The sequence below is a fragment of the Ascaphus truei genome, chromosome 10 (assembly GCF_040206685.1).
Source record: "Ascaphus truei isolate aAscTru1 chromosome 10, aAscTru1.hap1, whole genome shotgun sequence".
In the NCBI taxonomy this organism is placed as follows: domain Eukaryota; kingdom Metazoa; phylum Chordata; class Amphibia; order Anura; family Ascaphidae; genus Ascaphus; species Ascaphus truei.
In genome coordinates this window covers 11,238,774-11,263,868 of record NC_134492.1, presented here as the reverse complement: position 1 = coordinate 11,263,868, position 25,095 = coordinate 11,238,774, and the positions used below count along the sequence as shown (strand labels likewise).

The window sequence follows — 25,095 nt, the reverse complement described above, 5'->3', positions numbered from 1 at the left end:
CCTTCCACTCAATATCCAACTAGCACCCTCTCTATCCACCTTTAAGACCCACCTTAAAACACACCTGCTTAAGTTAGCATATGAGTAGCTCCATGGCTGATAATTTACACCTCATACATAAACCTTGGCCCCTTGCAGATGCACTTACCAGAGCACACTCCTACTGTCTCTGTACGTTCTTCCTACTTACCAATCAGATTGTAAGGTCTTCGGAGCAGGGACTCCTTTTCCTACATGTTACTTTTATCTCTGAAGCACTTCTTCCCTTTATGTGTTATTTGTACTATTTGTTATTTATATGATTGTCACGAACTTAGGTATGAAAGTCCAATGTCCAATGTCCCCCTTGTGGGGGATCCTTGAAAAGATAGGAAAAGAAGAATGGACAAGCACAGCCCGTATGAGTAAAAATTGTATTAAACACCAAATAAAAACAAGTACAATCGCCCAAAATTGCATGTTATTCAATTAATTATTGGTCATGTATATTATCTGATAGATTGGGTTTCAATTATAATGGGCTAGTTGTGAGGGTATTTAAGAGGTGAAGAGGAATAACGCCACCAACACCTGATGAAGCCCTTGTGAGAGAAACGCGTAGGGTTAACTGTGTGGCAGTATCTAACGGAGGGCGGTGACGTCAGCCATTATGCTACCACCTCCGTCAGCGGACGCCGAATGCAGAAGTGAGGTGGGGAGCTGTGGAGCAGACCACGAGCGGCGCCTGAGTGAAGAGAACGAGGGAGACAAAGGCTCGTCAGACCGTCCGGCTTCCAGGATCTGGTGCAGGACGCTAATACCGGAAGGACTGGCGAGTTGGCTCTCTCGGGACGTCGGAGGACCCGTTAAGATCGAGGTTCCCCTATCCGCGCTCAGCTGTATCCATTGATAATTTTTCACATGTAAGTGAGCAGTAGTTGTTTTTATTTGGTGTTTATTCCATTTTTACTCATATGTGGTGTGCTTGTCCATTCTTCTTTTCCTACCGTTTAATACATAATGCACTGCTAGTATTTTAACAACTTCAGTTCTGAGAGAATTGTTTTTTTGCAAGAATAAATGTACATGAAATATACACACATTACAAACATTTCTTCAAAATATATCATGCTAAATGCAGAACGCTATTTATACTAACGTAAAGACATATGTATACTAATGTATAGAATTTCAGTATTTCAATACATTTCATCAATGACAACAACGACAATCACATATTAGGATTGTGTGTTATAATCCTCCCAAATTATACAGGCCGCACGACACTTCTGCAGTGTGTCAAACTAAGACTTTGATGAATAACTTTTGTGTCCAATAAAATACAATATATAATATAACTCTGCAGTGCATTGGGCCCTGGAATTTCAGTATGAGCTGCTGCACTGGGGCTCGAACAGGGAGCAGCATGTGAGACAAAAAGAACAAAAGAGAGAATACGAGAAAAAAAAACCTTCTTTTTTTAAAACATTTCTTAAAAAAAAAAAAAAAGAGTTTGATATGTTCAATGAAAACTGCAGAAAACTAGAACAATTACTCACAGTCAAAACAACAAACCAGGCCATATATTAGAAAATCATATAACATCAGTAATTCCAAGGCTCTATTGTATAAAACACTCGTGCAGGGGTGAAGTACTTCTAACGTACGTGCCTCATTATTTCTTTCTGGTTATTGATCCTATACTGTACTAAGAAAAATGAGCACACTGTACATTGTTGAGAGATGACTAGAGATGTGTGAAATGTTTGCAGAAATTCATGAACCAGGTGAAATGTCATGAAAATGTTCAATGTTTGCCAAAAAATGTTCCAAAACGTTAAAACTTCATTTGGAGGTCACATAAATCCTTTCTATAATCCATTTTCACTAAGTGCTGGTGCAAATTGGCCAAAATGTTGAGTGCGGTCACCTTCTCCGACGTTTTGTGATAGCGAATGAAAAAGAAATCACAAAGCACATTTGAAAACATTCACCCATCTTTAGAGATGACAAATACTGCATATAGCAGGCGTGGGCAACTGCAGTCCTCAAGGGCCACCAACAGGCAGGATCAAACAAGAAAAGCAAGGAGTCCTGAGTAGACCTCAAATCTGGGGAGCAACTTTGATTAGTGGGTATACCCCCAGTTGCCCCATCCTTCCTGAAAGCAGTCACCTCAGCAGCAGCCCTTGCACTCCTATTTTTCTTTTGTCTCTCATATCGTTTTTAAATCTCTCTCATATCGTTTTTTGTCTCTCTCTCATATCGTTGGACTCTCTCATATCGTTTTTTGCACTCTCATATCGTTTTTGGCTTTTTCTCATCGTTTTTTTAACTCTCATATCGTTTTTTGGACACTCATATTATTTTTGACTCTCTCTCATATCGTTTTTTGGCTCTCTCTCATATCGGTTTTTGGCTATCTCTCATATCGGTTTTTGGACTCTCATATCATTTTTAGCTCTCTCATATCGTTTTTTGGCTCTTTCTCATATCGTTTTTTGGCTCTCCCTCTCATATCATTTTTTGTCTCTCTCCCATATCGTTTTTTGTCTCTGTATCTCATTGTATTTTGGCTCTCTCTCTCATCGTATTTTAGCTCTCTCATGTCTTTCCTTTGACTGAAGATGTAGCTTGGTGATCAGAACACTGCCTTTGCAACAGATAAACCTGGTTTGAATCCCACTGTCAGGTCTCCATGTGAGCTTAGGAAAGTCCCTTTATCTCCTTGTGCTTCATACATGAATAATAATTAGATGGCAGCTCCCCTGGGCAGGACCTCATGGTGCATTCTACATCCAGCTCTGTGTACATTTTAGGCTTCCATTAAAACTTACTCAGAGGTTGCAGTGTGTGCAATGGTAATGTACGCACTCATATGCCTCTTGGGGATCCACGATTGGGGAAAGGTCTTTTTAAAGGCTGTGGCTTCTATTTCCATCATGAAATCTAATCCTGTTTGAATTTTGTATTTCTCCATTTCCAAAATGGTTAAGACGTTTGACACAAGAACTAAAAGAAACTTACGTGGGCTTCTACTTTAGGATATTTTCTCTTCTAAAACCACGACAGTGTTGTAATCCATGTTTTTAAATTGTACAGACCCCTTAGGTCAGTGGTTTCCATATTTTTTTTGATTAAGGAACCCTAAGTGAAATTCTGAGGAACCCCCAACCATCTCTAATAGCAACTCTAAGATCAGATGCATTGTAATGAACCCCAACGCTCTCTAACAGCGCGTCTGAGATCAGATACATTTTAAGGAACCCCAACCATCTCTAATAGCATGTCTGAGATTAAATGCATTGTGAGGAACCCCATCCCTCTCTAATAGAACATTGAAGGAAAATCCGTTATTTCCTCCCCGGGCTTCAGAACCGAGAGGAACTTGTCCTCTGCCAGGTACACTGAAGCCTTGTGACTGGATACACTATCTGCACCGTTTGCAGCAGACTTCCCCGGAGAAGTTTTTCACGCCCTGCCACTGTTATCTCCGATTTTTGATGAACTTTTCAGGCCTGGGAGACGAACAAAATGAAACGTAACGCACGCCAGGTTTCAAATCCTTTGTCTCAATTTATTACTCATAGGGTAATGATTTTTATACAGAAAAAAAAAAGATATTGGTTAGAGGCGTAACATAGGCGTGTCCTGGGCGTATACTAGGTGTTTCTTGGGCGTAGCTTTGATTAGAGGCGTGATTTAGGGGCAGGACATATTAGTGGCGTGACTTTTGAGACGTGTTTTTTTTCAATATAAGCAATTGTCTAAATACATAGCATTTTCATTGTCTGTTATCAAAAGAGACCTTGAGTCTTAGCAACTTTATTTCATTATCTTGCTTCTTGCAGAGAACCATTCTATTATATTCTACTAAAACACCAGGAAATTGACATCACAAAAGTATCTAGTAATATCCTAACCTGGAAGAAAGGAAATGCAATTTAGCAGAGAAACTGAGTGCATTTATGAATTATATTTCAGCAAAAAGGCTGACTACAGAATCTTAACTAGTTATGACCATACAAAATGGAAGCTTAACATGAGTGCAGACTCTGGCCTGACATACTGGTCCTAACAAACATCTGAGATCAGATTAATTGTAAGGAACCCCAACCCTCTCTAAAAGTGCGTCTGAGATCAGATGCAATGAATGGAACCCCAACCCTCTCTAATAGTGCGTCTGAGATCAGATGCAATGTATGGAACTCCATCCCTCTCTAATAGCGCGTCTGAGATCAGATGCATCGTAAATTCTTCTGTATTTCATACAATTTTCAAATGACCAGAAAATTACACGGAACCCTTTAGGGATGCACGGAGAACCCAATGGTTCCTAGGAACCCTAGTTTAAAAACACTGCTATAGGTTTTCAGATGTAGGATAATTTCAAGAGTATAAACACATGCAATCCACACATGATTTTTTATAGTTAGTTACAGTACTTACCCTGAACGATGAGATGGACTTGCATTGTTCTTGGGCTGTGTTCCGTTTGTACCGAGCAGGTATATGGACCATCATCTGCAATATCAACTTTTTGTATTCGCAGGCTATATTCCTTTTTGCTTGATGATGCAATTGAAACTCTAGGGTCTACTGACCACTTGTCGCCTCCAGCGAAAATAATACTTGACCGATTAAGCCAGGCTCCTTTTGAAGCTCCGTCTTCCAAGTAACATCTGTGGATAGTCATACAAAAATACTGGCTTAGTAAACAAGAATACGTGACATTAAAAAGCATCTCATAGCTACAGCTTTTCAGGTCTGCACAAGTTACAGCTGTGACCTATATTGCTGTTATTAACAGGGTAAACATTAAGTAAAATATGTAATGTTGGGATATACAGTATTGGGATTCACAAGGCTAAAAGGCTAATGACACAGGTCTCATTTATAGGAATAATTGTGACTTAAGAAGCTCAAGTCAACAGTAAAAAATGTTTCTGAGTGTATATTTTTCCTGCAATAAATGTCTGTTTCTATATATGTTTATACGCACGCGTATGTATTTTTCATTGTGTTATATGTTTCTCATGGTATTGGTGGTAACGCCCTCAGCTTGTTGTATATTATTATTTGTTTCTTAGCTAACTTTCTCCACATCTTAATCTTTGATAAATATTAAATGCTCATCTGCATGCCATTACCCAGAATCCTTTGCTGCAGTGGAAGCACAGTATGGTGTGCAATTATGGGGTAAGGCAGGGTTGTGAACCTGGAACATGCTCCCTCTATGAAATATTTAACACTCACATTCCTTGCCCAAATGGGATACGTTATTCACTTAAAAAAAATTATATATATATATATATATATATATATATAAAATATATATTTACAATTTGCCTAATATATATTAACAATTTTGTGAGTAAAGAATACTTGGCAAATAGGCAACCTGAGAAAGTAAAGTAACTTGAAGTGTAATTTGTGGCACCATGATCAGAATCTGGAAGAAAAAAGACTGCGTGTTCAAGGACTTCAAAGGAGCTAATTCTAATGATGTTCTGTTTGCATGGGAAATCTTTCTGCATATTTAGCTATTCATATTTTCAAATGCACGTAATTTTTGCAATTGTATGGAAAATCTCAGGTGTAGATGAGAGGTTTGTAGCCTACAATAGAGTACATTTTGCCATTGCAATCTTAACTCTACTAAAACCAATTATCTGTATCCTCTTAAAATCAGTACTTTCTGAAGAAATACTGGGAGGGATAGTTTGTAGCATAGACATATTTTTTCACACTGCAATACATAAAACACCTTAAAATAAATGGATCAATTAGAGAGCAAAAACATATGTTTTTTTGACAGTATTAGTAAAAACATTGCAACAATATGTAAAGCATTCTTTGACAATGAAGGACTAGAGGGAAACAAAACACCACTGAAAATGTGAATGGAAAGTGTTAGATATGCCTTTACTATGCAGTGTACAGAATGTCACTCTAAAAATACCAATAAGACGCTTAATAAAAGCCACAAAAGGTTTGTGAAGGGACACTAAAAAAAAGCAGGGTTTTTTTTACTTTCACCCTAAATAACCACCTCTTTGTTTTTACAGGATTGGAACCGGGGTGTCTTCCAGAGCTGAACCCTGCTATTTTCAGCTCTTGTGACCCCCAGATTCCGAGATACTAGTGAAGTTACCGATATTACGTTCGTTTTTTTTTTTAAAGGGGATTTAAATGGCCATCCAAACAGGAAGCCACAGGCGATGATGTTGCAGCTTCCTATTGGCCGGAGATTTCATAGCCATTTTGTTTCCCTTGAGGGAGATTTAACCCCGTAAGTATCTCTGGATAAATGAGTTGGAGGAACCGCTAATAATGTCAGCAATACAAATTACAGATTAAGGGGGTTATGTACTATAGCAGGGATGGCCAACTTCAGTCCTCAAGAGCCACCAACAGGCCAGGTTTTCAGGCTATCCCTGCTTTAGCACAGATAGCTCAATCAGTGGCTCAATCATTGTGCCACCTGTGCTGAAGCAGGGATATCCTTAAAATGTGACCTGTTGGTGACTGTCGTTGGCCATCCTTGCTCTAGATGTTTTAAGAGCGTTTTTTTTATTTTTGTCAGATTATTAAAACATTTCACACTAAATTCAACAGGCTATGTCACTGACAACTGTATGAAAGTAATAACTGAGAAAAGGGAACAAGGTGTATAGAGAAAAGAAAACTAATTTAAGATCAGCTTCAACATCTCCAGAATCAAATAGTAGAAGCGGTAAAGGTCACTCTTAATTGAAAGTCTTTCCAACATGTATTGAGTGAAAGAAATGCATGTCCCACTAAAAAAGTAATGAAAGCAGTGAAATCTCTTCCCCTCTCACAATGAGGCTGCAATGCTTGCTCTATAAAAATGCTGTAAAACGTTGAAAATCAACAAAAGGGACCATAACCTTATCTTTGTGTATTTCAGAATGATTTTGACCACACGGTTCCGTAGACCTCAGCATATTTTCAGAGGGCCTGAAGATGTAAAGGATATTGTGTAATATGCCTCCTATTATAGCCACAAAGAGAGGGGGTCCTCTTTTTTTATTATATGGGTGAAATTGATTTGTCCCTTTGTGAGGGTATTTTTGTCTGTACGAAGGCAAAAGTCATCAAATTGATTGGTAGCTGCACAATATTTCCTATTGTCTGTAGAAAGGTAGCAGTCATGAAATTGATTGGCGGCTAAAACACTATTGTTGGAAGAATGAATTGTTACCAGATGCTGATATTTCTGCAGTGCGAAAACAAATATGAATGATTGTAAAATGAGAATATCTTTCAGGTAAAGCCCAGCTTCCTAACTTTCACACATCCAGTGATAATCATGTTTTTTTTATCTCTTCGTCACATCTGGCCTGGCGGCCGGAACAGAAACCGCTTCACGCGATCACTTCAAAGAGTGGACAATCCGTGGCCACAGAAGCAGTTCTGCCTTTTTTTCTGTTGCTTTTTTTGTTTTTTAAAGCTTAACTGTCCCACTGAGCTGATGAGTGGTCCAAGATATCCAGGGACCCCCTGGTTGCAAAGGAAATCTAGGACATAACGAGTGAGACGCCCCAAAGGCGTCTCCCTAAAAGAGGCTCCACTATGCCAGGGTGGACAGGGTCAACAGCACGAGGACAAGAGCCACCTCAAAGACAACCTGGAGTTCATCTGCCGTGAGGTCCAGGTCTGTGCCATGCCGCTGTTTTCATTTCTATCAAAGAATCTCTGGGACATAACTCCTGAGTCGCCCCAAATCTGTCAGCCATAGGGTGTCACCGTGTGCTGATATTTGGTAATGTTACAGTTGCTCTATGGCAATCTGAAACCCTCTCATCCCCTTTACCCAATGTTTCAACTTACCAGGCCTATAGATTGTAAGCTCCTTGAGTCAGGGCCTCTTCTAACACATTGCAGGCGTGCCCTACCTCTCCTAACACATTGCAGGCCTATCCTACCTCTCCTAACACATCGCAGGCCCATCCTACCTCTCCTAACACATCGCAGGCCCATCCTACCTCTCCTAACACATCGCAGGCCTATCCTACCTCTCCTAACACATCACAGGCCTATCCTACCTCTACTAACACATTGCAGGCCTGTCCTACCTCTTCTAACACATTGCAGGCTTATTCTACCTCTCCTAACACATCACAGGCCTATCCTACCTCGACTAACACATTGCAGGCCTGTCCTACCTCTTCTAACACATTGCAGGCCTATCCTACCTCTCCTAACACATCGCAGGCCTATCCTACCTCTCATAACACATCGCAGGCCTATCCTACCTCTCCTAACACATTGCAGACCGATCCTACTGTACTTTTTTTTTTTTAACAAAATTGTAATCCTGTCTGTAACTGTTATATACGCCCACAATCACATCTCTAACTGTCCATGAGATGTCTATTAATTAAATGTACAACCTCTCTTCATTTAATGTAACAATGTATTATTAGAACTCTGGCTTTTCCTGTATTGCGATGCCCCCTTAAGTGGAGACCTGTATTTACTTAAGTTAGCTTTTTTGTGCCGGTGTGATCGAGACTCCATAGTAATTTTGAATCATCCAGCCTGGTAGGTGGATGTCTGGCTCCGTCTCTTCTTCACCAGGTGGGGGGACCCCAGACTTTAAGGGACCACTTCCAGTGGGATTCTGTGTCATAAAATGTTAAGGTTTTCCAATGCCTAATTTCCATGCCCCAGATAATCAACCATGTAATGGGGTGCCAGTTCTGTAAACAGCTGTCTAGGTTTATGGTGGAGTGAGCATCTCCAGATCTCAATTTGTATCAGTAAGGTCTCTGGTGGATGACTTCAAAAGACAAACATTTCCTTAAAACCAGACTTCAAGGGGTTACCAAGGGCTTGGTATAATTTTATCATTACAGGCCAACATGAATTTAAATAATTACAGTTTTGTACAACACGTAGCAGGGTGTGTTATGGGTATGTATAGCCTGACCAGAATCGGTTGTTATAGGGGACAAGTGAATAAACCATGACAAATAGTAGAAAATGCATTTCACCCTTAAGGTTACCAATGGGCTAATTATATTTAATATGTGTCTAATCAGGAGCTTTCTTCCAAGAACCGAAGGCTAAAGAACTGTCCGTAGCTAAGGAGAAGTGACAAATGACTGTTAAGACATCCCTACAGGACAGGAAGGTGTTCTGGCAAAGATCAAAAGAGACATGGAGTATGTATGTCTGAAACCCAGAAAGTGTGCCTCACATTTGAGGCACCTGTTTCACTACAGCCTAATTTAGTGAAGTATAGGTTTCTGTTTTATTCCTGTTTATTTTATAGACGTCTGATTTTAATGTTGCTTCATATTTCTTTTTTTTTCTAAGCACTGTAACTTTTCTTGGTATAATACGTCTAAAATGTAATTCACTGACTTTAAGCTCCAATTGAACCTGTGAACAGAGTGTCCTCATTTTCGGACAGATTTTATCATCCTGTTTTCTAAATTGGGTCTTCGTAAAATGTGTAAAGTGTCAGTGTAATTGGTGTGCTGCGTAGGGATTTTTAGGATGCTTGTTTTTGCGCCCTGCATGGGGTGGGCGCTCACACACACATGCACGCACGCACACACACACACACACACACACTTCAGCTTAGTAAATGTGGTTTATCACAGGGAAAATGTGGCATAGTGCTGACTATGATCTAGATGTCTTGTGAATGAGTGTCAATGTGTTTTTGAGATGTCTATCTGCATATTCACTAGTAAATACATTAAAATCAGAGGATTTTCAGGTCAATTTAACAATTGGTCTTGTTTGTTGCTCACAAGAACAGGTTCTCAGCTGAAAAGTAATATTACACATGCAGTGCAATCTTTGATAAAGCTCCGTAGGAGACAAACACGTCAGAAGACTTTTTTTGTTTGTTAGTGGATTGGCGATCATGCCTAATAAAAATACTTTATTTTATTTTTCGTCTCCAGCCAGCCTATTTTTTGCAGTGTTCAGCCCTTGCTTCACATTCATTTATCTGATTACCTTCGGACTGAAACAAGCGACGGGGACGGAGTTGGCAAAAGTGTTTCTATTCCAACAGTTGTATCTTCATTTAGACTCACTGTCACATTACTCTGTCTCAGCCTAAGAGGGAACTAAATAAAGCAAAACCTCAGGACGGGAGCCACGGGAAGAACCTGTTGCAGCAAGAAGTGAGTTCCGTTGACGTGGGATTCACCCTCAGACAGCACAGGTCAGACTTCTCTCCCAACACTGGGCTCCTCGGCGGTCTGAGGTAAGATGCTATTTGGCCAACACTAACCCAGATAACATCGAGACTGGACATGATATCAGACATACACCTATCAAGCTCTTTATGACCGCCCCGCACATTTCCTTACGGGATCTGATACAACTTACAACGCAGACCCGCAAGACCAACGTTAGTAGCACCCATCACGGATTCATTTCCAATTTATCTTCGCTATTCAGTGCAACTGACCCGGTACAATAAGTAGCAATACAGAACAGTAATAACATAAGGAAATATGGTTTATTATTTTCTAAATAACCTGTAGAACTAAGGGCTAGATTCTCTCAGCTCTGTTAAATAAGGGCTAATAGAGTGTGACTTTATCCTAAAACAGGAAAGGGAAATAATGCTATGTTATTTGAATCATGCCTAATTGTGACGTTACACCCGCCCAGACACTGCAGATTTTCACATTTTGCATACTTAGCAGAATTAATCAATTCTTCATGTTTATTCCATGCTGAGTGGCAACGAACACTTCCCAACTCCAGCAACCTACTGAAGGAATGTATCTATATCCGATATAATTTAACAACTTTAGCAGAGGCTGGCCATTAGGAGATTATTTTAATATGGGCAGACATTTGAAAGACATATTTAATTAAAAATATACTATTTCATCTAAAAATACCTACTGTACTTAATAAAAGTACATTATTTTGTGCAATGCTAAACCGTATGTTTGGAAGGCAAGTTATGTATAAAGTGGTATGAACAGTTTGCTTTGCTCCTATCATACATGAACGTGCACCCTCTTGTACTTCATTTAGTACCATATGCATTTATTAGAATTACAATAATTGAAATGTAAAATGTGGGTAAACCACATGATATGGTATCATTTCAATATAATTAAATAAAAGCTTTAGAAAATGTTGAATTGAATATTTTCAATGTAGGCTTTTTAAAAATCTTCATTCTATTAAATAGGAAGTCTCCGGCAGCACAATCATAATAGTGTTTTCTCCAGATTTATGGTTTTTAAACTTAACCCTAAGCCAGGGGTGCGCAAACATTTTGTCCTGCACCCCCCTGCCTGCTCTCCCTCACTGCTCGTGCCCCGCCTCACCTTGTATCAAGTGTCAAATGTTGCTGAGGGGTCATGTGACGTCACACCGTGACGTCATTTGATGCCGCGTTGCCATGGCGATGCAGTGTCAAATGACGCTGTGTTACCATGGTGACACGTCACATAAGCCGTCTGAATTAAGGTAAGGGAAGTTGCAGAGGCCTCACGCGATCTCCTGGCATTTAATTTAAATGCCTTGGGGAAGAGCGCGAGGCCTCTGTAACCGCCGCGCCCCACCCAGAAAAATCTCGCGCCTCCCAGGTCCCCCAGATGCCTCACCGCTGCCCTAAGCTCCATTAAATCAGGGCAAATAACGCTAGGTTACTTAAATACGTTATTTTCTCTGCATTTCTAGGGTATCCACTAAGCTAATTATAAACAATATCCCAAAACAGTATTGTAGCGATACATACATGAGCGATATGATAATAACTCGTTAAGCAATATAATGCATATGTACATTAGGAAAAATCTGTTATTTATAGTATTTATCTTGGCTTGACACATATGTTTATTTAATAGAAAGTGCTACGTGCCAGACAAAAAGAATATATCAGGGTATCACTTTTTACTTTGACATGTATTTGTCTTTATAGGGAATTCTATGGAAAAATGTTAGGAAAATCATGGTCGGGCTGTGAATAACTGCAAGTTTTGATGTTACCTACAGTATTTATCATAACGTTATTCCCCCTGCGCTAACATTAGCATCTGTGATGTTAGGTAAATATTAGCGCCTGATTTGCATATGAGTAAGCCTAATGTCTGTAGAAATATATCGATACATTATTTCAGTGATTAACTGTAGGTTATTGTAGCATTACTCTCGTAAGTGCGCAGGCGTTGGGATTAACGTAACATTCGTTCTGGTTACCGTTACATTAAATATCCTAACGGAGCTTCGTGCATCTGGGCCTAAGAGAGGCGCATGGCAAGAACGTGGTGCTTACAAACAGGAAAGGAAGCTCTTGGGAAACCCCCACGAGTGGATCATCTCACAGACATATTATAAATAAGAAAAACATAAGACTGTTGTTTTTCTTTTTATAGAAGTGCTCACAACTACCGTATTTCCTCAATTCTGAGGCGCAATCGATTGTAAGACGCATTGATTTAATTACAATTTTCGGGTGGAAAAAAGAAAACACTGCAATAGGAGTAATACACTGATTAAGCACCACATGTGCTCCTGCAGGGATGTCTACAAAACCTGAAATTAGAGGTCCTTAGAGAAGGGAGTTTGGAATCAATCCTTTCCTTACAAGCTCTATGTTTGTCTTTAAAGCCACCTGTCAATGTACTGAACGCTGTACCCCAACCTGTCATAGAGGAATCCAGTGCAGGTGGTGCTGTGTTTGTGCTTCAGGAAAAGGAAACTCTACCAACCCAGGTGGAAAGAGAATATACAAAGAGGAAAAACTAAAGCAACATATCACATAGTACTAAGGGGTCACAAATCCTTGTGATGGAGCAGAAGATCGGTGTAATGGATTGAGATGTGCAAAACTGTCCAGAGTTCCTTCACAAAATGTTAAATGTTTTACCCCAAAATTTGATCACATGTGAAATGTTCAGCCAAGTCTCAAAGGGCGAATAAGGTGGCCCAATAAATAAGTATTCATCTAAATACTGTATCACCAGATATTGATTAAAACATGGTGTTTGATTTAAGGGAAGGACTGCTGAACAAATAATTATATATACAGATCTAGCTAGACTTACTGTCCCTGCTCAGAGTAAAGCTATAGAAATTCCCCAGCTGCCTCGTTCCCTTGAACCTTGTTTTTTTCAAAGACATCGATTCTAAGACGCATCCCGATTTCAGACATGTTAAAATGTGAAAAAAGGTGTGTCTTAGAATAAAGGATCCTGTGGATACATGTGGTGACTTTGTGTCAATATGTTGTTTGTGTTTGTATGTATGTGTCACTAATTGTATGCCTGTGTGTATTTGTTTTGTATGCGTCACTAAGGAAAAAATGTACTAAGCAGAAGTTCTGCCGCTTGTCTTTTTCTTTAGCGTACCTGAACTAGGGGTCCACGGTCCCAGAGAGGGCCTCCATGGTCTCCTGATATCCGAGCCCCCCCAGTTTATGAGAGATGAGCCAACTGTCCACCATGAAAAATGGGGAACACAAAATGGACACCATATTTGTAGTTTATTTCAGTACAAAAACACCAACAAATTTTCCTGGAACTGAGGGGTCCTGAGACATCAGGGGACTACAGATCAGCTCCCAATGATCCCCTCTGTTTTAGATAAGTAACATAATAATAATAATAATAATAATAATTACAATGCATTTGGGGCGGGATTGCTGCTTTAAGGGAATCAGGTTCTATGGCTTAGTACTGCTTAGTTCATATGGCCTTAAATGTGTGTCTGTGTGTCATTGTTTCCTTGTGTTACTAAGCGTGTGCCTATGTAACTTGGGTGTGTCACTGTATATGTATGACTGATAAGAGCATGTGTGTACAATTGTTTCTGTGTGTATGTGTCACACTGATTGGTGGAAATGCATCTGCTGAATGCCCGGATGAAGGAACAGACTCCTCATCGATCAGCGGTGTTGATATAGTATTGAACCACAAACTTCAGGAAACTGGCTTCACCAAGGAGTCTTACAAACAGATAGCATGTGTGTATACCTCACTGTGTGTTACTATGTGTCACTGTGCGTATGCCTTACTGTGTGTTACTATGTGTCACTGTGTGTTGTGTCACTGTGTGTTACTATGTGTCACAGTGTGGTTATATGTGTCACTGTGTGTATGCCTAACTGTGTGTTACTATGTGTCATGTGTGTTACTATGTGTCACTGTGTGTATGCCTCACAGTGTGTTATTATGTGTCACAGTGTTACTATGTGTCACTGTGTGTTACTATGTGTCACTGTGTCCCTGAATGAGATGAAGATGCATCTGTGTACAATTGTTTCTGTGTGTATGTGTCACACTGATTGGTGGAAATGCATCTGCTGAATGCCCGGATGAAGGAACAGACTCCTCATCGATCAGCGGTGTTGATATAGTATTGAACCACAAACTTCAGGAAACTGGCGTCACCAAGGAGTCTTACAAACACAATAGCATGTGTGTATACCTCACTGTGTGTTACTATGTGTCACTGTGCGTATGCCTTACTGTGTGTTACTATGTGTCACTGAGTGTTGTGTCACTGTGTGTTACAATGCGTCTCTGTGTGGTTATATGTGTCACTGTGTGTATGCCTAACTGTGTGTTACTATGTGTCATGTGTGTTACTATGTGTCACTGTGTGTATGCCTCACGGTGTGTTACTATGTGTCACAGTGTTACTATGTGTCACTGTGTCTCTGAATGAGATGAAGATAATGAATCACTGCCCTGGGGTGAGGGCAGGGATTCTGTGCTAAATATTTCACATATTTCATGGATATGACAGCTTCTGATTCACAAATCCGTGCTGGCCTTTACTGTGTGCTTACTTATACTACAATGTTGTGAATGAGGCACATTGTGCTCTCTTTTGAGGAGATAAAATATGGTAAACTCACACGCGACACAGATCTATGCATTACTAAATACAGAATGGTAAATTAAGGAATTCTTCTTACAATGTGACTATCAAAAACATCATTTGAACAGTAAGGCCTGAAGAATAAATAAGGAAAAAAATACAACCTGCATAATTACGCAAGTTCTCATAAATGAATGATAAGTAGGAAAGTAGTGCTAAATGTATTGTAAGAGAAATGGGCTAAAATAGCATAGGGAAGAAAGTTGTTTAAAAACAAGACAAGCTTCCATGGTGACACGGTAGTTATAGTATAAAATCATGGTAACGCATGTTGTAACAACCTTATCCTCCTGGAATCTCGGTATTGATTTGATGTAGAAATAAAGCTTCATCTCAAGCAGAAGTTATCGAATTATTATCAAACCCAGCTTGTTTTGACAAGCTATTAGCCATCGACAGATGCTATTATTTGTCGTATAAGTATAATTTGAATATGCCCATTGTCAATATGGTGAACAATTTCCTGATCATCCTTTAAATGATTTATAGCTGAGATTACAAACAGAAACAAGCCTTAGTATAGGGAGGCGGTATCCAAAATGAAAATTCAGAATCTGAGCATGACAAATTCTTGGGTAAGGCCTGTGTGATTGTCTTTAATTGTCCAAATGTCTCCAGAACGCCAACAGATTTACTATAAAGAGAGAAAGAGAAATACTGTGAAGCTACTGAGCAAAAAATATGGCCATATTGACTTAATATATAAGCCGGTAAGCTAGACAGTTCAGTCTTTTATAATCTGACAATTAAAGAAAGGCTTTTCTTTCGCGTACTACTGTATTTCACTTTAATTAGCACCATGGGGAGAGGAACGTGAAAAGAAAGCTTCCATCATAAGGCAGTTCTCTCCTCGATGTCTCACAAACTTCTTAAATTATACATGGGGGTTACAATTTTACCACACAATGAAAACATGATGCAGATGACAGATGCCAAGCTTGTATTTGTCTCAAACAGAAGCACAGAAAAACTTTCACATTTGTTCGCTAAAACATCACGAGTAACCCATTTATCTCCACCACATAAAGCAACAACGTATGACTACATTTATTGTGTGCTGAGTTTAGGGTGACCATCTCTGTCCCGGAAAAAAAAACGGGACAAATGTTGCACATGCGCAGATGCGAGCGCCAACTGCGCATACGACGGAAACAAATTATCACAAACAGGAAAGTGTTGCAAAGATCTTGCACTGCTGAGGAAGTGGGTTAAATACAAAAAGACCCATCCAGTCACATTGCTGACTCTCTTGTTAGAGGATAATTTAATAAATGGAAACCCACCAAAGAAATAAATTAAAGTAATTCTGAAATGGGGGAGCTATTAGTGCAGTCAGGAACTAACAGATCTTCTGGTATGGATAGATTTAAAAATACAGTTCCAAAGTGCGGGGAAACAGGCTCAGGTGCGGAGAATCCTGCTTGTGCAGCCAACACAACATAGACAAACACATTCCTCAAAATGCAGGTGCAAAGCAGAGCGCTACTCACAAGTTCACAATGCAATTCTTCATTTATTGTAACAGCCAAGAACAGAGGAGAAAACAACGTTTCAGGCCCCATATGGATCTTCCATGCTGATGAAAGGTCCACATGGGACCTGGGATGTTGTTTCTCCTCTGTTCTTGGTCATTACAATAAATGAAGAATTGCATAGTGGACTTGTGAGTAGAGCTCTAGATTTAAAAATGAATCAAATCAAATCAGGGGATTGTTACTCTCATACGCACACATTGCATGGAATTTATGTATAGCACAATATTAGATTCACAACAATGTTTACATACAGCTGATGAGCTATAAGATGAGTCATAAGTTCTGCCATTATTTGGGTAAAGGTGGCTGATAACGTTAAAAAGCAGAGTAATACAGCCTCTCCGCCACACACCCAACACGAGCTGATACTTCAATGTGCGTCAGTTTACGGTATTGCAGACATGCATAGATTGGAGGAGCAAAGCTCATTTGTCAGTTGAAGTGTATCCGCATAGCTATGTCTCCTGAAATGTGCTATTCTCATGTTGACCTGCAATAAAGTAAAACGTTTAAGTACCCAATTGCATTTTGTGTGTGGCAGGGGCAATTTGTTGGCAGCCCGGTGATCCATGCCACCTTCTCTGGCCAGCCACCTGCTTCAAAATAGTGAGTGCAACAGTGATTATCCAGGACGTGTGCCGATAGGTAATAAATAAGATAAAAGCAAAGGTTTAGAGGTATTAATTAGATCTCCAAGATAATAACAATTCCAGTATGGCAGTAAACAATGATAATTGTTATATATGAGTGTTAAGATTACAATAAACTATATTACTCTACATTTGGATATATGAGCATTAAGATTATATTAAATTGTTTTGCTATACATATATATCTAGTTATAAGCATTACAATATTACATTGTGTTGTCTACATTCTGCATAATCAATCTCTAAATTCTTCCAAGTGGGATTAGCTAATTGGCTTCCATTATTTTAAAACCATGGCTGAAGTGAATGTAATAAATAAAAATTACCCCAAACCGACTGACAGGAAGTCACTACCCATTTTTCTATCTGTGCAGTGAAACAAAAAGGCGGCTTTGTGTAAGTCAAACAGTCAACCGTGTTTACATCACACAGACAGATAGTTCTGCAGATGAGTCAGCCCAGATGGTACAGAAATGTTTCGGATTCGCAGCCATGTGACACTCACTGACACTCACTGACACACACATGATAGGAATAAAAACGCAGCATACGTTCTGAGACCGCAGCAATGCGCTCATCATGCCTAAATGACGAAGGTGGCAGTCACTTGGAAATGTCATTCATTATGATATTCAAAATGTGCTCCTTGTATAATTTAGTGGAAGACCGATGAACAGTGTTTTTGTTTTGTATGACAAATCAGGAATGAGCTGGGAGTACATGCCAAGAAACACACGCTTTTTTTAGAGCACTGAAATGATCCATCTCTCTTTTGAATCCTCTACGTTACCCCTTTATGCACAAGATGGAACAGTGAAGCATTGTTAAGCAGGGGACACTGGACACTTAGCACTGAAGAAGTCAACAGGATATATCGAGAAAATACATATATTTTTAGACCAGGGGTGGGCAACTCCAGTCCTCAATATTCCTGCTTCAGCACAGGTGGCTTAATCAGAGGATCAGTCAAAGACTGAGCTTCTGATTGAGCCACCTGTGCTGAAGCAGAGACTGATTGAGCCACTTGTGCTGAAGCAGGGACTGATTCAGCCACCTGTGCAGAAACTGGGATAGCCTGAAAACCCGACCTGTTGGTGGCCCTTGAGGACTGGAGTTGCCCATCCCTGTTTTAGACCATTAAACATAAACAGGAGCCAATGCACAAATCAGGATAGCTAGATCTTTACATAAATCAACCTACCCTTTCCTCTGCTCAACACATCCCACCCAAATAACAGGGAGTGTGTGTACTAACCTCAGGGGGATTTGGGCTTTAGCATGAGACTGAAAGAGTAATTAATAATATGAATACATTTTCAAATATTAATATGCAGTATTCATTTATTTAAACTCTTTCAGTTCTGAGGCTGTCTGTTATTTTGTAGTATTTGACTCAAACAATATTCAATCTCCAATAATAATAAGGATTATTTTTGTTACATTGGTAATAATTACTTTATTTATATAGCGTATTTCTCCCAATGTGACTCAAAGTGCTTCCCAATGATAAACTACAGACACACATTTAAAACTATAATAGTCATCAAACTCAGGATGCAAATATGGGAAGTAACACAATGCAGAATGCAATGTTCACTATTAAATGTCAGGGTGGGACAGGTGCATTAGCCAAACTCCTCGGTACACAGGTCTTGAGGTTGTTTTTAAAGATCTCCAGAGAGGGGGCGTCTCAGACCATACGAGCAGAGAGGAGCAGCTTAGCAAAAGCCTTGGACCCCACAGGATGTCGATCAGTTTCTGAGAACAGTCATCAGACCTTTACATGCAGACCAAAGTGAGTAAATAAGAATATAGGGATCCCGGAGCTTCTTCAGATAGCTTGGATTATGTAGGGCTTTAAATGTAAACACGCCAATCTTGAAACAAATTTGCCATCTTTTGGCAATCAGTGCAGAGAGCGGAGAACAAGTGTCATGTGGCAAGAACGATTCTGGTAAGGTACCAGCCCGGCAGCAGCAAATCTGTTCCAGGAAGTAAAGTGCATTGCAATAGAGATATCCTCTGGAGGAATTAAATGCTTAATCCTGGCTATGTTCCTCAGGTGAAAGAATGATGATTTGATAACAGTTGACACCTGATGTTTAGGCGTCAATCCACAATTAAGGACAACACTTGGATTCTGTAAACGATCAGACTTTAGCAGCTGGGTATCCCCCAGACAAGTCTCGTCATCAGACAGCTCCTACCAGTAGCACCTCTGTTGTATCTGGATTCAAGTTCAACTAACTGGCACTTATCGAATAAAAGAGCTCAGCTACTGTACAGTAGCAATCCATTGAAAACTGATAGTGGATCCTTAGTACTCGGTGCAAAGGACAAGTAAAGCTTTGTGTCCTCTGCCTAGCAATGAAACCCAGGTCACATCGTCTGATGTCACCCAGCATGAGTACCGCAAATAAAATGGGAGAGCTGTCAGTAAGAATAGATTTGAACCAGTTGGGATTGTGCCATCCAGTCCCCAGAAATCCTTCAGGTGTCCTATTAAAATCCCATACAGTTGTATTATTGTGGTTTGCTGTTTTCTGGTCCTATATTTCATATTGTATTCTCCAAATGTTAAATGTAGTGCAATTTTATGTAAAACTAAATAAAGTATGAACTTCTGTTTCCCTCCTATTTTATGTATCACGGAAATAAATTATTTATCAACATATTCACTGTTCTGTATCCTACATCAGCATCATAAAAAATGAATTTATAAAGACTGTGTGTGTGTGTGTGTGTGTGTGTGTGTGTGTGTGTGTGTGTGTGTGTGTGTGTGTGTGTGTGTGTGTGTGTGTGAGAGAGAGAGAGAGAGAGAGAGAGAGAGAGAGAGAGAGAGAGAGAGAGAGAGAGAGAGAGAGAGAGAGAGAGAGAGAGAGAGAGAGAGAGAGAGAGAGAGAGAGAGAGAGAGAGAGATAAGCTGGGATATCCTTAAACCTGTGTGTGTGTGTGGGGGGGGGTTCATGAGGACTGGAGTTGAGAACCCCTGCATTAGGTTCTGATAATGACATAACACAAGACATGGATGAACTAAGAACATTTTCAGAGAACAGCATGGAACAGGGAGGCTGCAGCAAATAGGTGATCATTGTGGAAGCAATGCAGTAGTACACATTTGCTACATCAATATATGTATTGTAATATATACTGTATGCGCGTACATATAGCAATTATGTTATCAACATTTACAGATACAGTACATTTAGTATGTTGACATTTTGCCTGGTGTTCTAATCAGCTGAACATTCTAAGCTTCAACAAACATGAAATAGGATATTAATTAAACTACAATAGTGACAATCAATACAATGGGAGTTTCAATGGGTTAGAATCCCCCGATCAGCACTATCACGGTTTAATGAATAAATACCCATGAGTGTATAGCTAATGAGCAGCACAGCTTGGGACATTTTCATTAAAGAATAGCTTATTAGACCCACTGATTGTCCCCGGATCGTCCCTTCTTTACTTGTTCCCACTGTAAATGATGGCTCCTGTTGCATTTTGTCTCACCTGCTTTAGCCCCATACGATGGACTGTTTTTACATGTGAGATTTGTGAAGTTGTGTTGTGCCATTTTAACGACGTTATGATGGGATATACCATTCTGCTTTCAATCAATGTATCTCTTTAGGGTTTAGATGTTTGTCATTTCTTTGTAAGATATATGTGCGCAAGGTAAATGATTTACACTAAATTATATTATACATGCTGTGTTCATAGAATCTTACAGCATGATAAATACACTGAACTGTGTTACTTTTTCATTTATGGAGGACTTCAATTCGCAAGAGCTTTATTCGGTAGAAAAATATAGCAATCAACAAAGAAAATATAAAGCTTTATCAGATGGTGTGTGCAGATGGTCTTCATCCATCACCACAGCCGGTAGGCTGGAAGTACATGTTACGCAAATGCTATAGCTCTACAAGGATGGAAACCCAGGCATATATGAGTTTGTCAGGGATGGGGGTGACGTGCGATTCTCCTCTCGTCATTGGGCAAAATTACAGAATGATAAGTGCAGTGGTGGATCAAAAAGGCATGTCTCAATAAAGTTGTCAAAATGAATTCTTAGGGTTCTAAGTAATAATGGGCAATGTCATTCATGTCATAAGGATCATACAGATGCAGTGGCCATTATTTTAAGAAATCACGGCGCCGTTTTCGTGTGTGCTGCTGTATTCCACATGGCATGAACGCGGCCAATCGCCCCAGGCACAAACGTTAATCGCGGTTGCTTTGTTTGAATTTCATGGATTGTGTGCAATTAAATGCAATGAAATTAATGAATTGTAATGTGTACAGTACTGTACTACTGTGCTATTGTGTCAATATCAGGTCTTAAAAGCCACAAAAATTATGCTTATTAGAATTGGCTTACGGTCACATTATCAATGTGGCATTATGTAAGTCTTGGCATCACTCTAAGGCCTCGGGCATGGTGCCTCGGACCACGCTGATCCGCGCTCCTGCTCTGCCTCGCCTGCTCAAGCAGGAGCTTTTTTGCGTCCTGGCAGGCGAGGCAGTGAGCGCGCTTTGGGGGCGGGACGAAGGCGGAGCGGATGCGTGGCGGGAGGCGTGACGGAGGTGGAGCAGATGCGTGGTGGGAGGCGGGGCTAGTCCCTCGCTCCCATTGGCTGTTTTCGGTCACGGGACCGCTCCTCCGCTCCCCTCAGCGCCGAAATTTAAACTTGCTTGTCTGGTTAAAATTTCTGAGCCTCCGCACGCATGCGGAAGCGGCTACTAAAGCCGCACTGATCACAGATGCAGGGGGTAAGTGCATCTGCTCAGCGCGGCTCAGCGCGGCTCAGTACGGCCTGCTGTACCATGTCCCAGGCCTTATTCAGACACTGGCATAGGGCTTTCACTGGAGTGGAAAGGGAAATAACATCAGAAATAACACTATGGGGCCTATGCACTAAGTGCCGGGGGAAAAAATCGCTGGGCTGTTTAAACCGCCAGTTTTGACAGCGTTGCTATCACGGTGCAGAAAGCCCAGAATACCTGTGATAGCAACATTTGCAAAACTGGCGAGTAGCCGGCGCCGTGATAATCGCCTCTCTGAAAAGGGCTCACCCGGCGAGTTCTTTCTGCTGCAGAGAGAGAGCCGCCTCTCCCTGCGCAAATCTCGCCATAGATCAAAAGTTTTTAATATACTGTAAAATGTAATACTAGTGTATTGTAGCAGGGGGTCTCCGGAGCAGAACCTCGTTGATTTGAGGTCCGGGGACCCCTTGCTTCCCGGGATACATCCCCGTTATGGGGTGCCGGTATCTCCTATGCATTTTATTCCCACGGTCACATGATGCGGGACATTTAAATGCATCGGAGATACCGGCACTCCATAACAGGGCCTGTACCTTGGGAAGCAGGGGGTCCCTGGACTACAAATCAACACGGTTCTGCTCCCCTGCTACTATACACTGGTATTAAAACCCAAAGAAAAAGTTGAACACATTTATTACCATAGTGGCTATCCGTGTGCGGGAGCAGCGGTTCTCCTGAGATGAACCGCATTGATTTCAGCCACGGGGACCCCCTGCTTCCCAAGTTACAGGCCCTGGTATGGGGTGCCAGTATCTCCTTCAATATTTAAATCCCCAGGTCACGTGATGCGGATGATTTTAAAATGGCGGCAATACCGGCACCCGATGCCCCATACCAGTGCCTGTAATTTAGCGGTTAGCTGTTAAGGTAATGAAGTTGCCTTTAAATGCATTTTTATTGCATGGGATTCATGTCGGGGGTCTCTGGTGCTGATATTAATGTGTATCAGCTCTGGAGACCCCCGGCATCAATCTGATGCAGGAAAAATTAATTTTGTTTCTAAGTCCCACTCTCGCCGCTTCTCCGCAGCTTCTTGCCAACTTTCCCCGGCGGGAGGGTTTTGAGAGGAAATTTTCATTCTAGAGGCGCGATTAGCCCTGATGAGCTAATCGAGGCTAATAGAATTGCGCGAGTTTGAAAATCTGCCGATAAGTAGCTTATCACCACTCTTTGGCGATTTTGTTTCCTCAGGAAAAAAAAATGCCGAAAAGAGTTTTTATCAGCAACTTATCGGGGCTTACTGAATCGCAATAGGTCTTTTTGGCGAAAAGGCCTCGGTAAGTGGCTTATCGGCGCTTAGTGCATAGGCCCCTATGTTGGTTAAATAATATCCTACGCTGGTGTACTCCAACCCAGACACTGCAAAAGCTCTATATCAAGTTCTGGATGGGAGGAACGCCAGGTTTATCTGGGACTTAACTAACGTAACATTACTTCCTAGTGTTACATTTATCAGAGTTTAGTGAATAGGGGATTATATGATAACGGCTCTGCAGCAGAGTGGATTTGGAGCTGTGTTGTGGATGCAGACACCAGGCAGAGTCTTAAAACATTTAAAGAACTCAAAAACTACAAATACAATGATGGTGCTACCTTGTATGCTCCCGCCTAAATGATCTGTCTGAGCCTTACTCACATTAGTGGCTTCCATGCCTCTAGATCTAATCTCAGGCCAGCAGTGTCCCCATATATTCTCTGTCTAAGCCTGAAGCAGTAATGATGTTCTTGTTTTTATCAGGCAGAGAGGCTGATGAGCTCTTGCTGCAGTGCACCTAAGTGTGCTATGCTAGCAGCCCAGCACCACACTAATTAAGGAATAATCCCCTCACTACCACACCTCATTTGCATATCGTTTGCATCTCATTACCACAAATGTCCATTTTAGTTAACGCTTTGCTCTCTACAGCAGAAAACACAGCTTAACTTTAGGCTATTGTCCTTAGCATGGGTTCCCACGTCCAGGCCTCAAGTACCACTAACAGTTCAGATTCATAGGCTCTCGCTGCAACAGCACAGGTGGCACTATCAGAGGCCAATCATTTTTGCTTAGCCACCTGACCTCAAGCAGGGAACACCTGTGCCCAAGCAGCGATATCTGTAACATTTGGACTGCTAGTGGTATTTGAGGACTGGAGTTGGAAACCACTGGCCCTTCGTGCGATACTAATAACGTGACGTTAACTGAGGTTACCACCACGTACGTGGCATAACGAAGGGTAGTAAATCCGGCCCAAGTGTTCAAACATTTTCTTAAACTTGAATACAGAGAAAATTAGTGAGATAGCAAAAGTTGTGTATAGTCACAGTAATAGAAGTTGACACGAGAGTAGCAATTTGTGTACGTTGGGTAAATGTTATTATCACAAAATGAGAGACTTTTCAGAATACACGATGAAACCTAATGGCAGAAGGAGAAAAGGCATAAAATGTCAGATACACGTCAAGCATTAGTATTTAGCAAGTGCAGTCAACCAGTGAGTGGGTTTATCAGATCTTTATTTCATGTCTATCAATGTACATGGAAGAACTGATTACAGATTACAAGCAACTTTACATGACTAGAGTGTACTACAGTTTACAACCTGTATTGTATTATATTCCTATTAAAATGCTAGACAGGAAAATGGGCAGAGTAGGATGGCCAAGTGGTTCTAATCTGCTTTTAAATTCTGTTTTTATAGTTCTATGCTCCTAGTACCTTTTAATGCGTAACTGCTCTATGTTTTCTTCTGTAATTATGAATAAGATGTAATGTGTGTGACTGTCTAAAATAACATTACCAATTATTTTATCTTCGTTATAGCATTGGTATGTCTGACACCTTACACATATATGATAAAAGTTTCACTATGTAATCCCACTTCGATGATCAAAAATAGCCCTATTCATTCTAATTTGCAGTTGTATTATTTCATAGAATCTTCATGAATCTTTATTAGTACCATAAATTAATAGATACCTTTAACATTTTTATTGTAATTATACCTAATAATAACTTTATTTATTTATAATAACTTTATTTATATAGAGCTTATCTCCCAGTGGGACTATAAGCACTTCACAGTTACAAAAAGGAAAGAAGAAAACATTTAAGTTTATGAACGAGACCAAACACAAGGAAAGATACAATACAGGATGGGACAGTGCTGTAGCTATTAAATGCCGGGCAGGTTGTGGTTTATTAATTAAATGCCTGGGTA

The 25,095-nt window shown here is 40.4% G+C and overlaps 1 protein-coding gene across 9 annotated transcripts in view; it reads right to left on the bottom strand.

The window, feature by feature from the left end:
• The window catches only part of NEGR1 (neuronal growth regulator 1), a 379,181-nt gene that overhangs the window by 227,584 nt on the left and 126,502 nt on the right, over positions 1-25,095 (bottom strand). For all 9 annotated transcript variants that reach the window (XM_075615822.1, XM_075615814.1, XM_075615817.1 and 6 more), the window contains exon 2: positions 4,429-4,661. In XM_075615822.1, the coding sequence (XP_075471937.1) occupies positions 4,429-4,661 (233 nt within the window). The remainder of the gene's footprint in view (positions 1-4,428; positions 4,662-25,095) is intronic.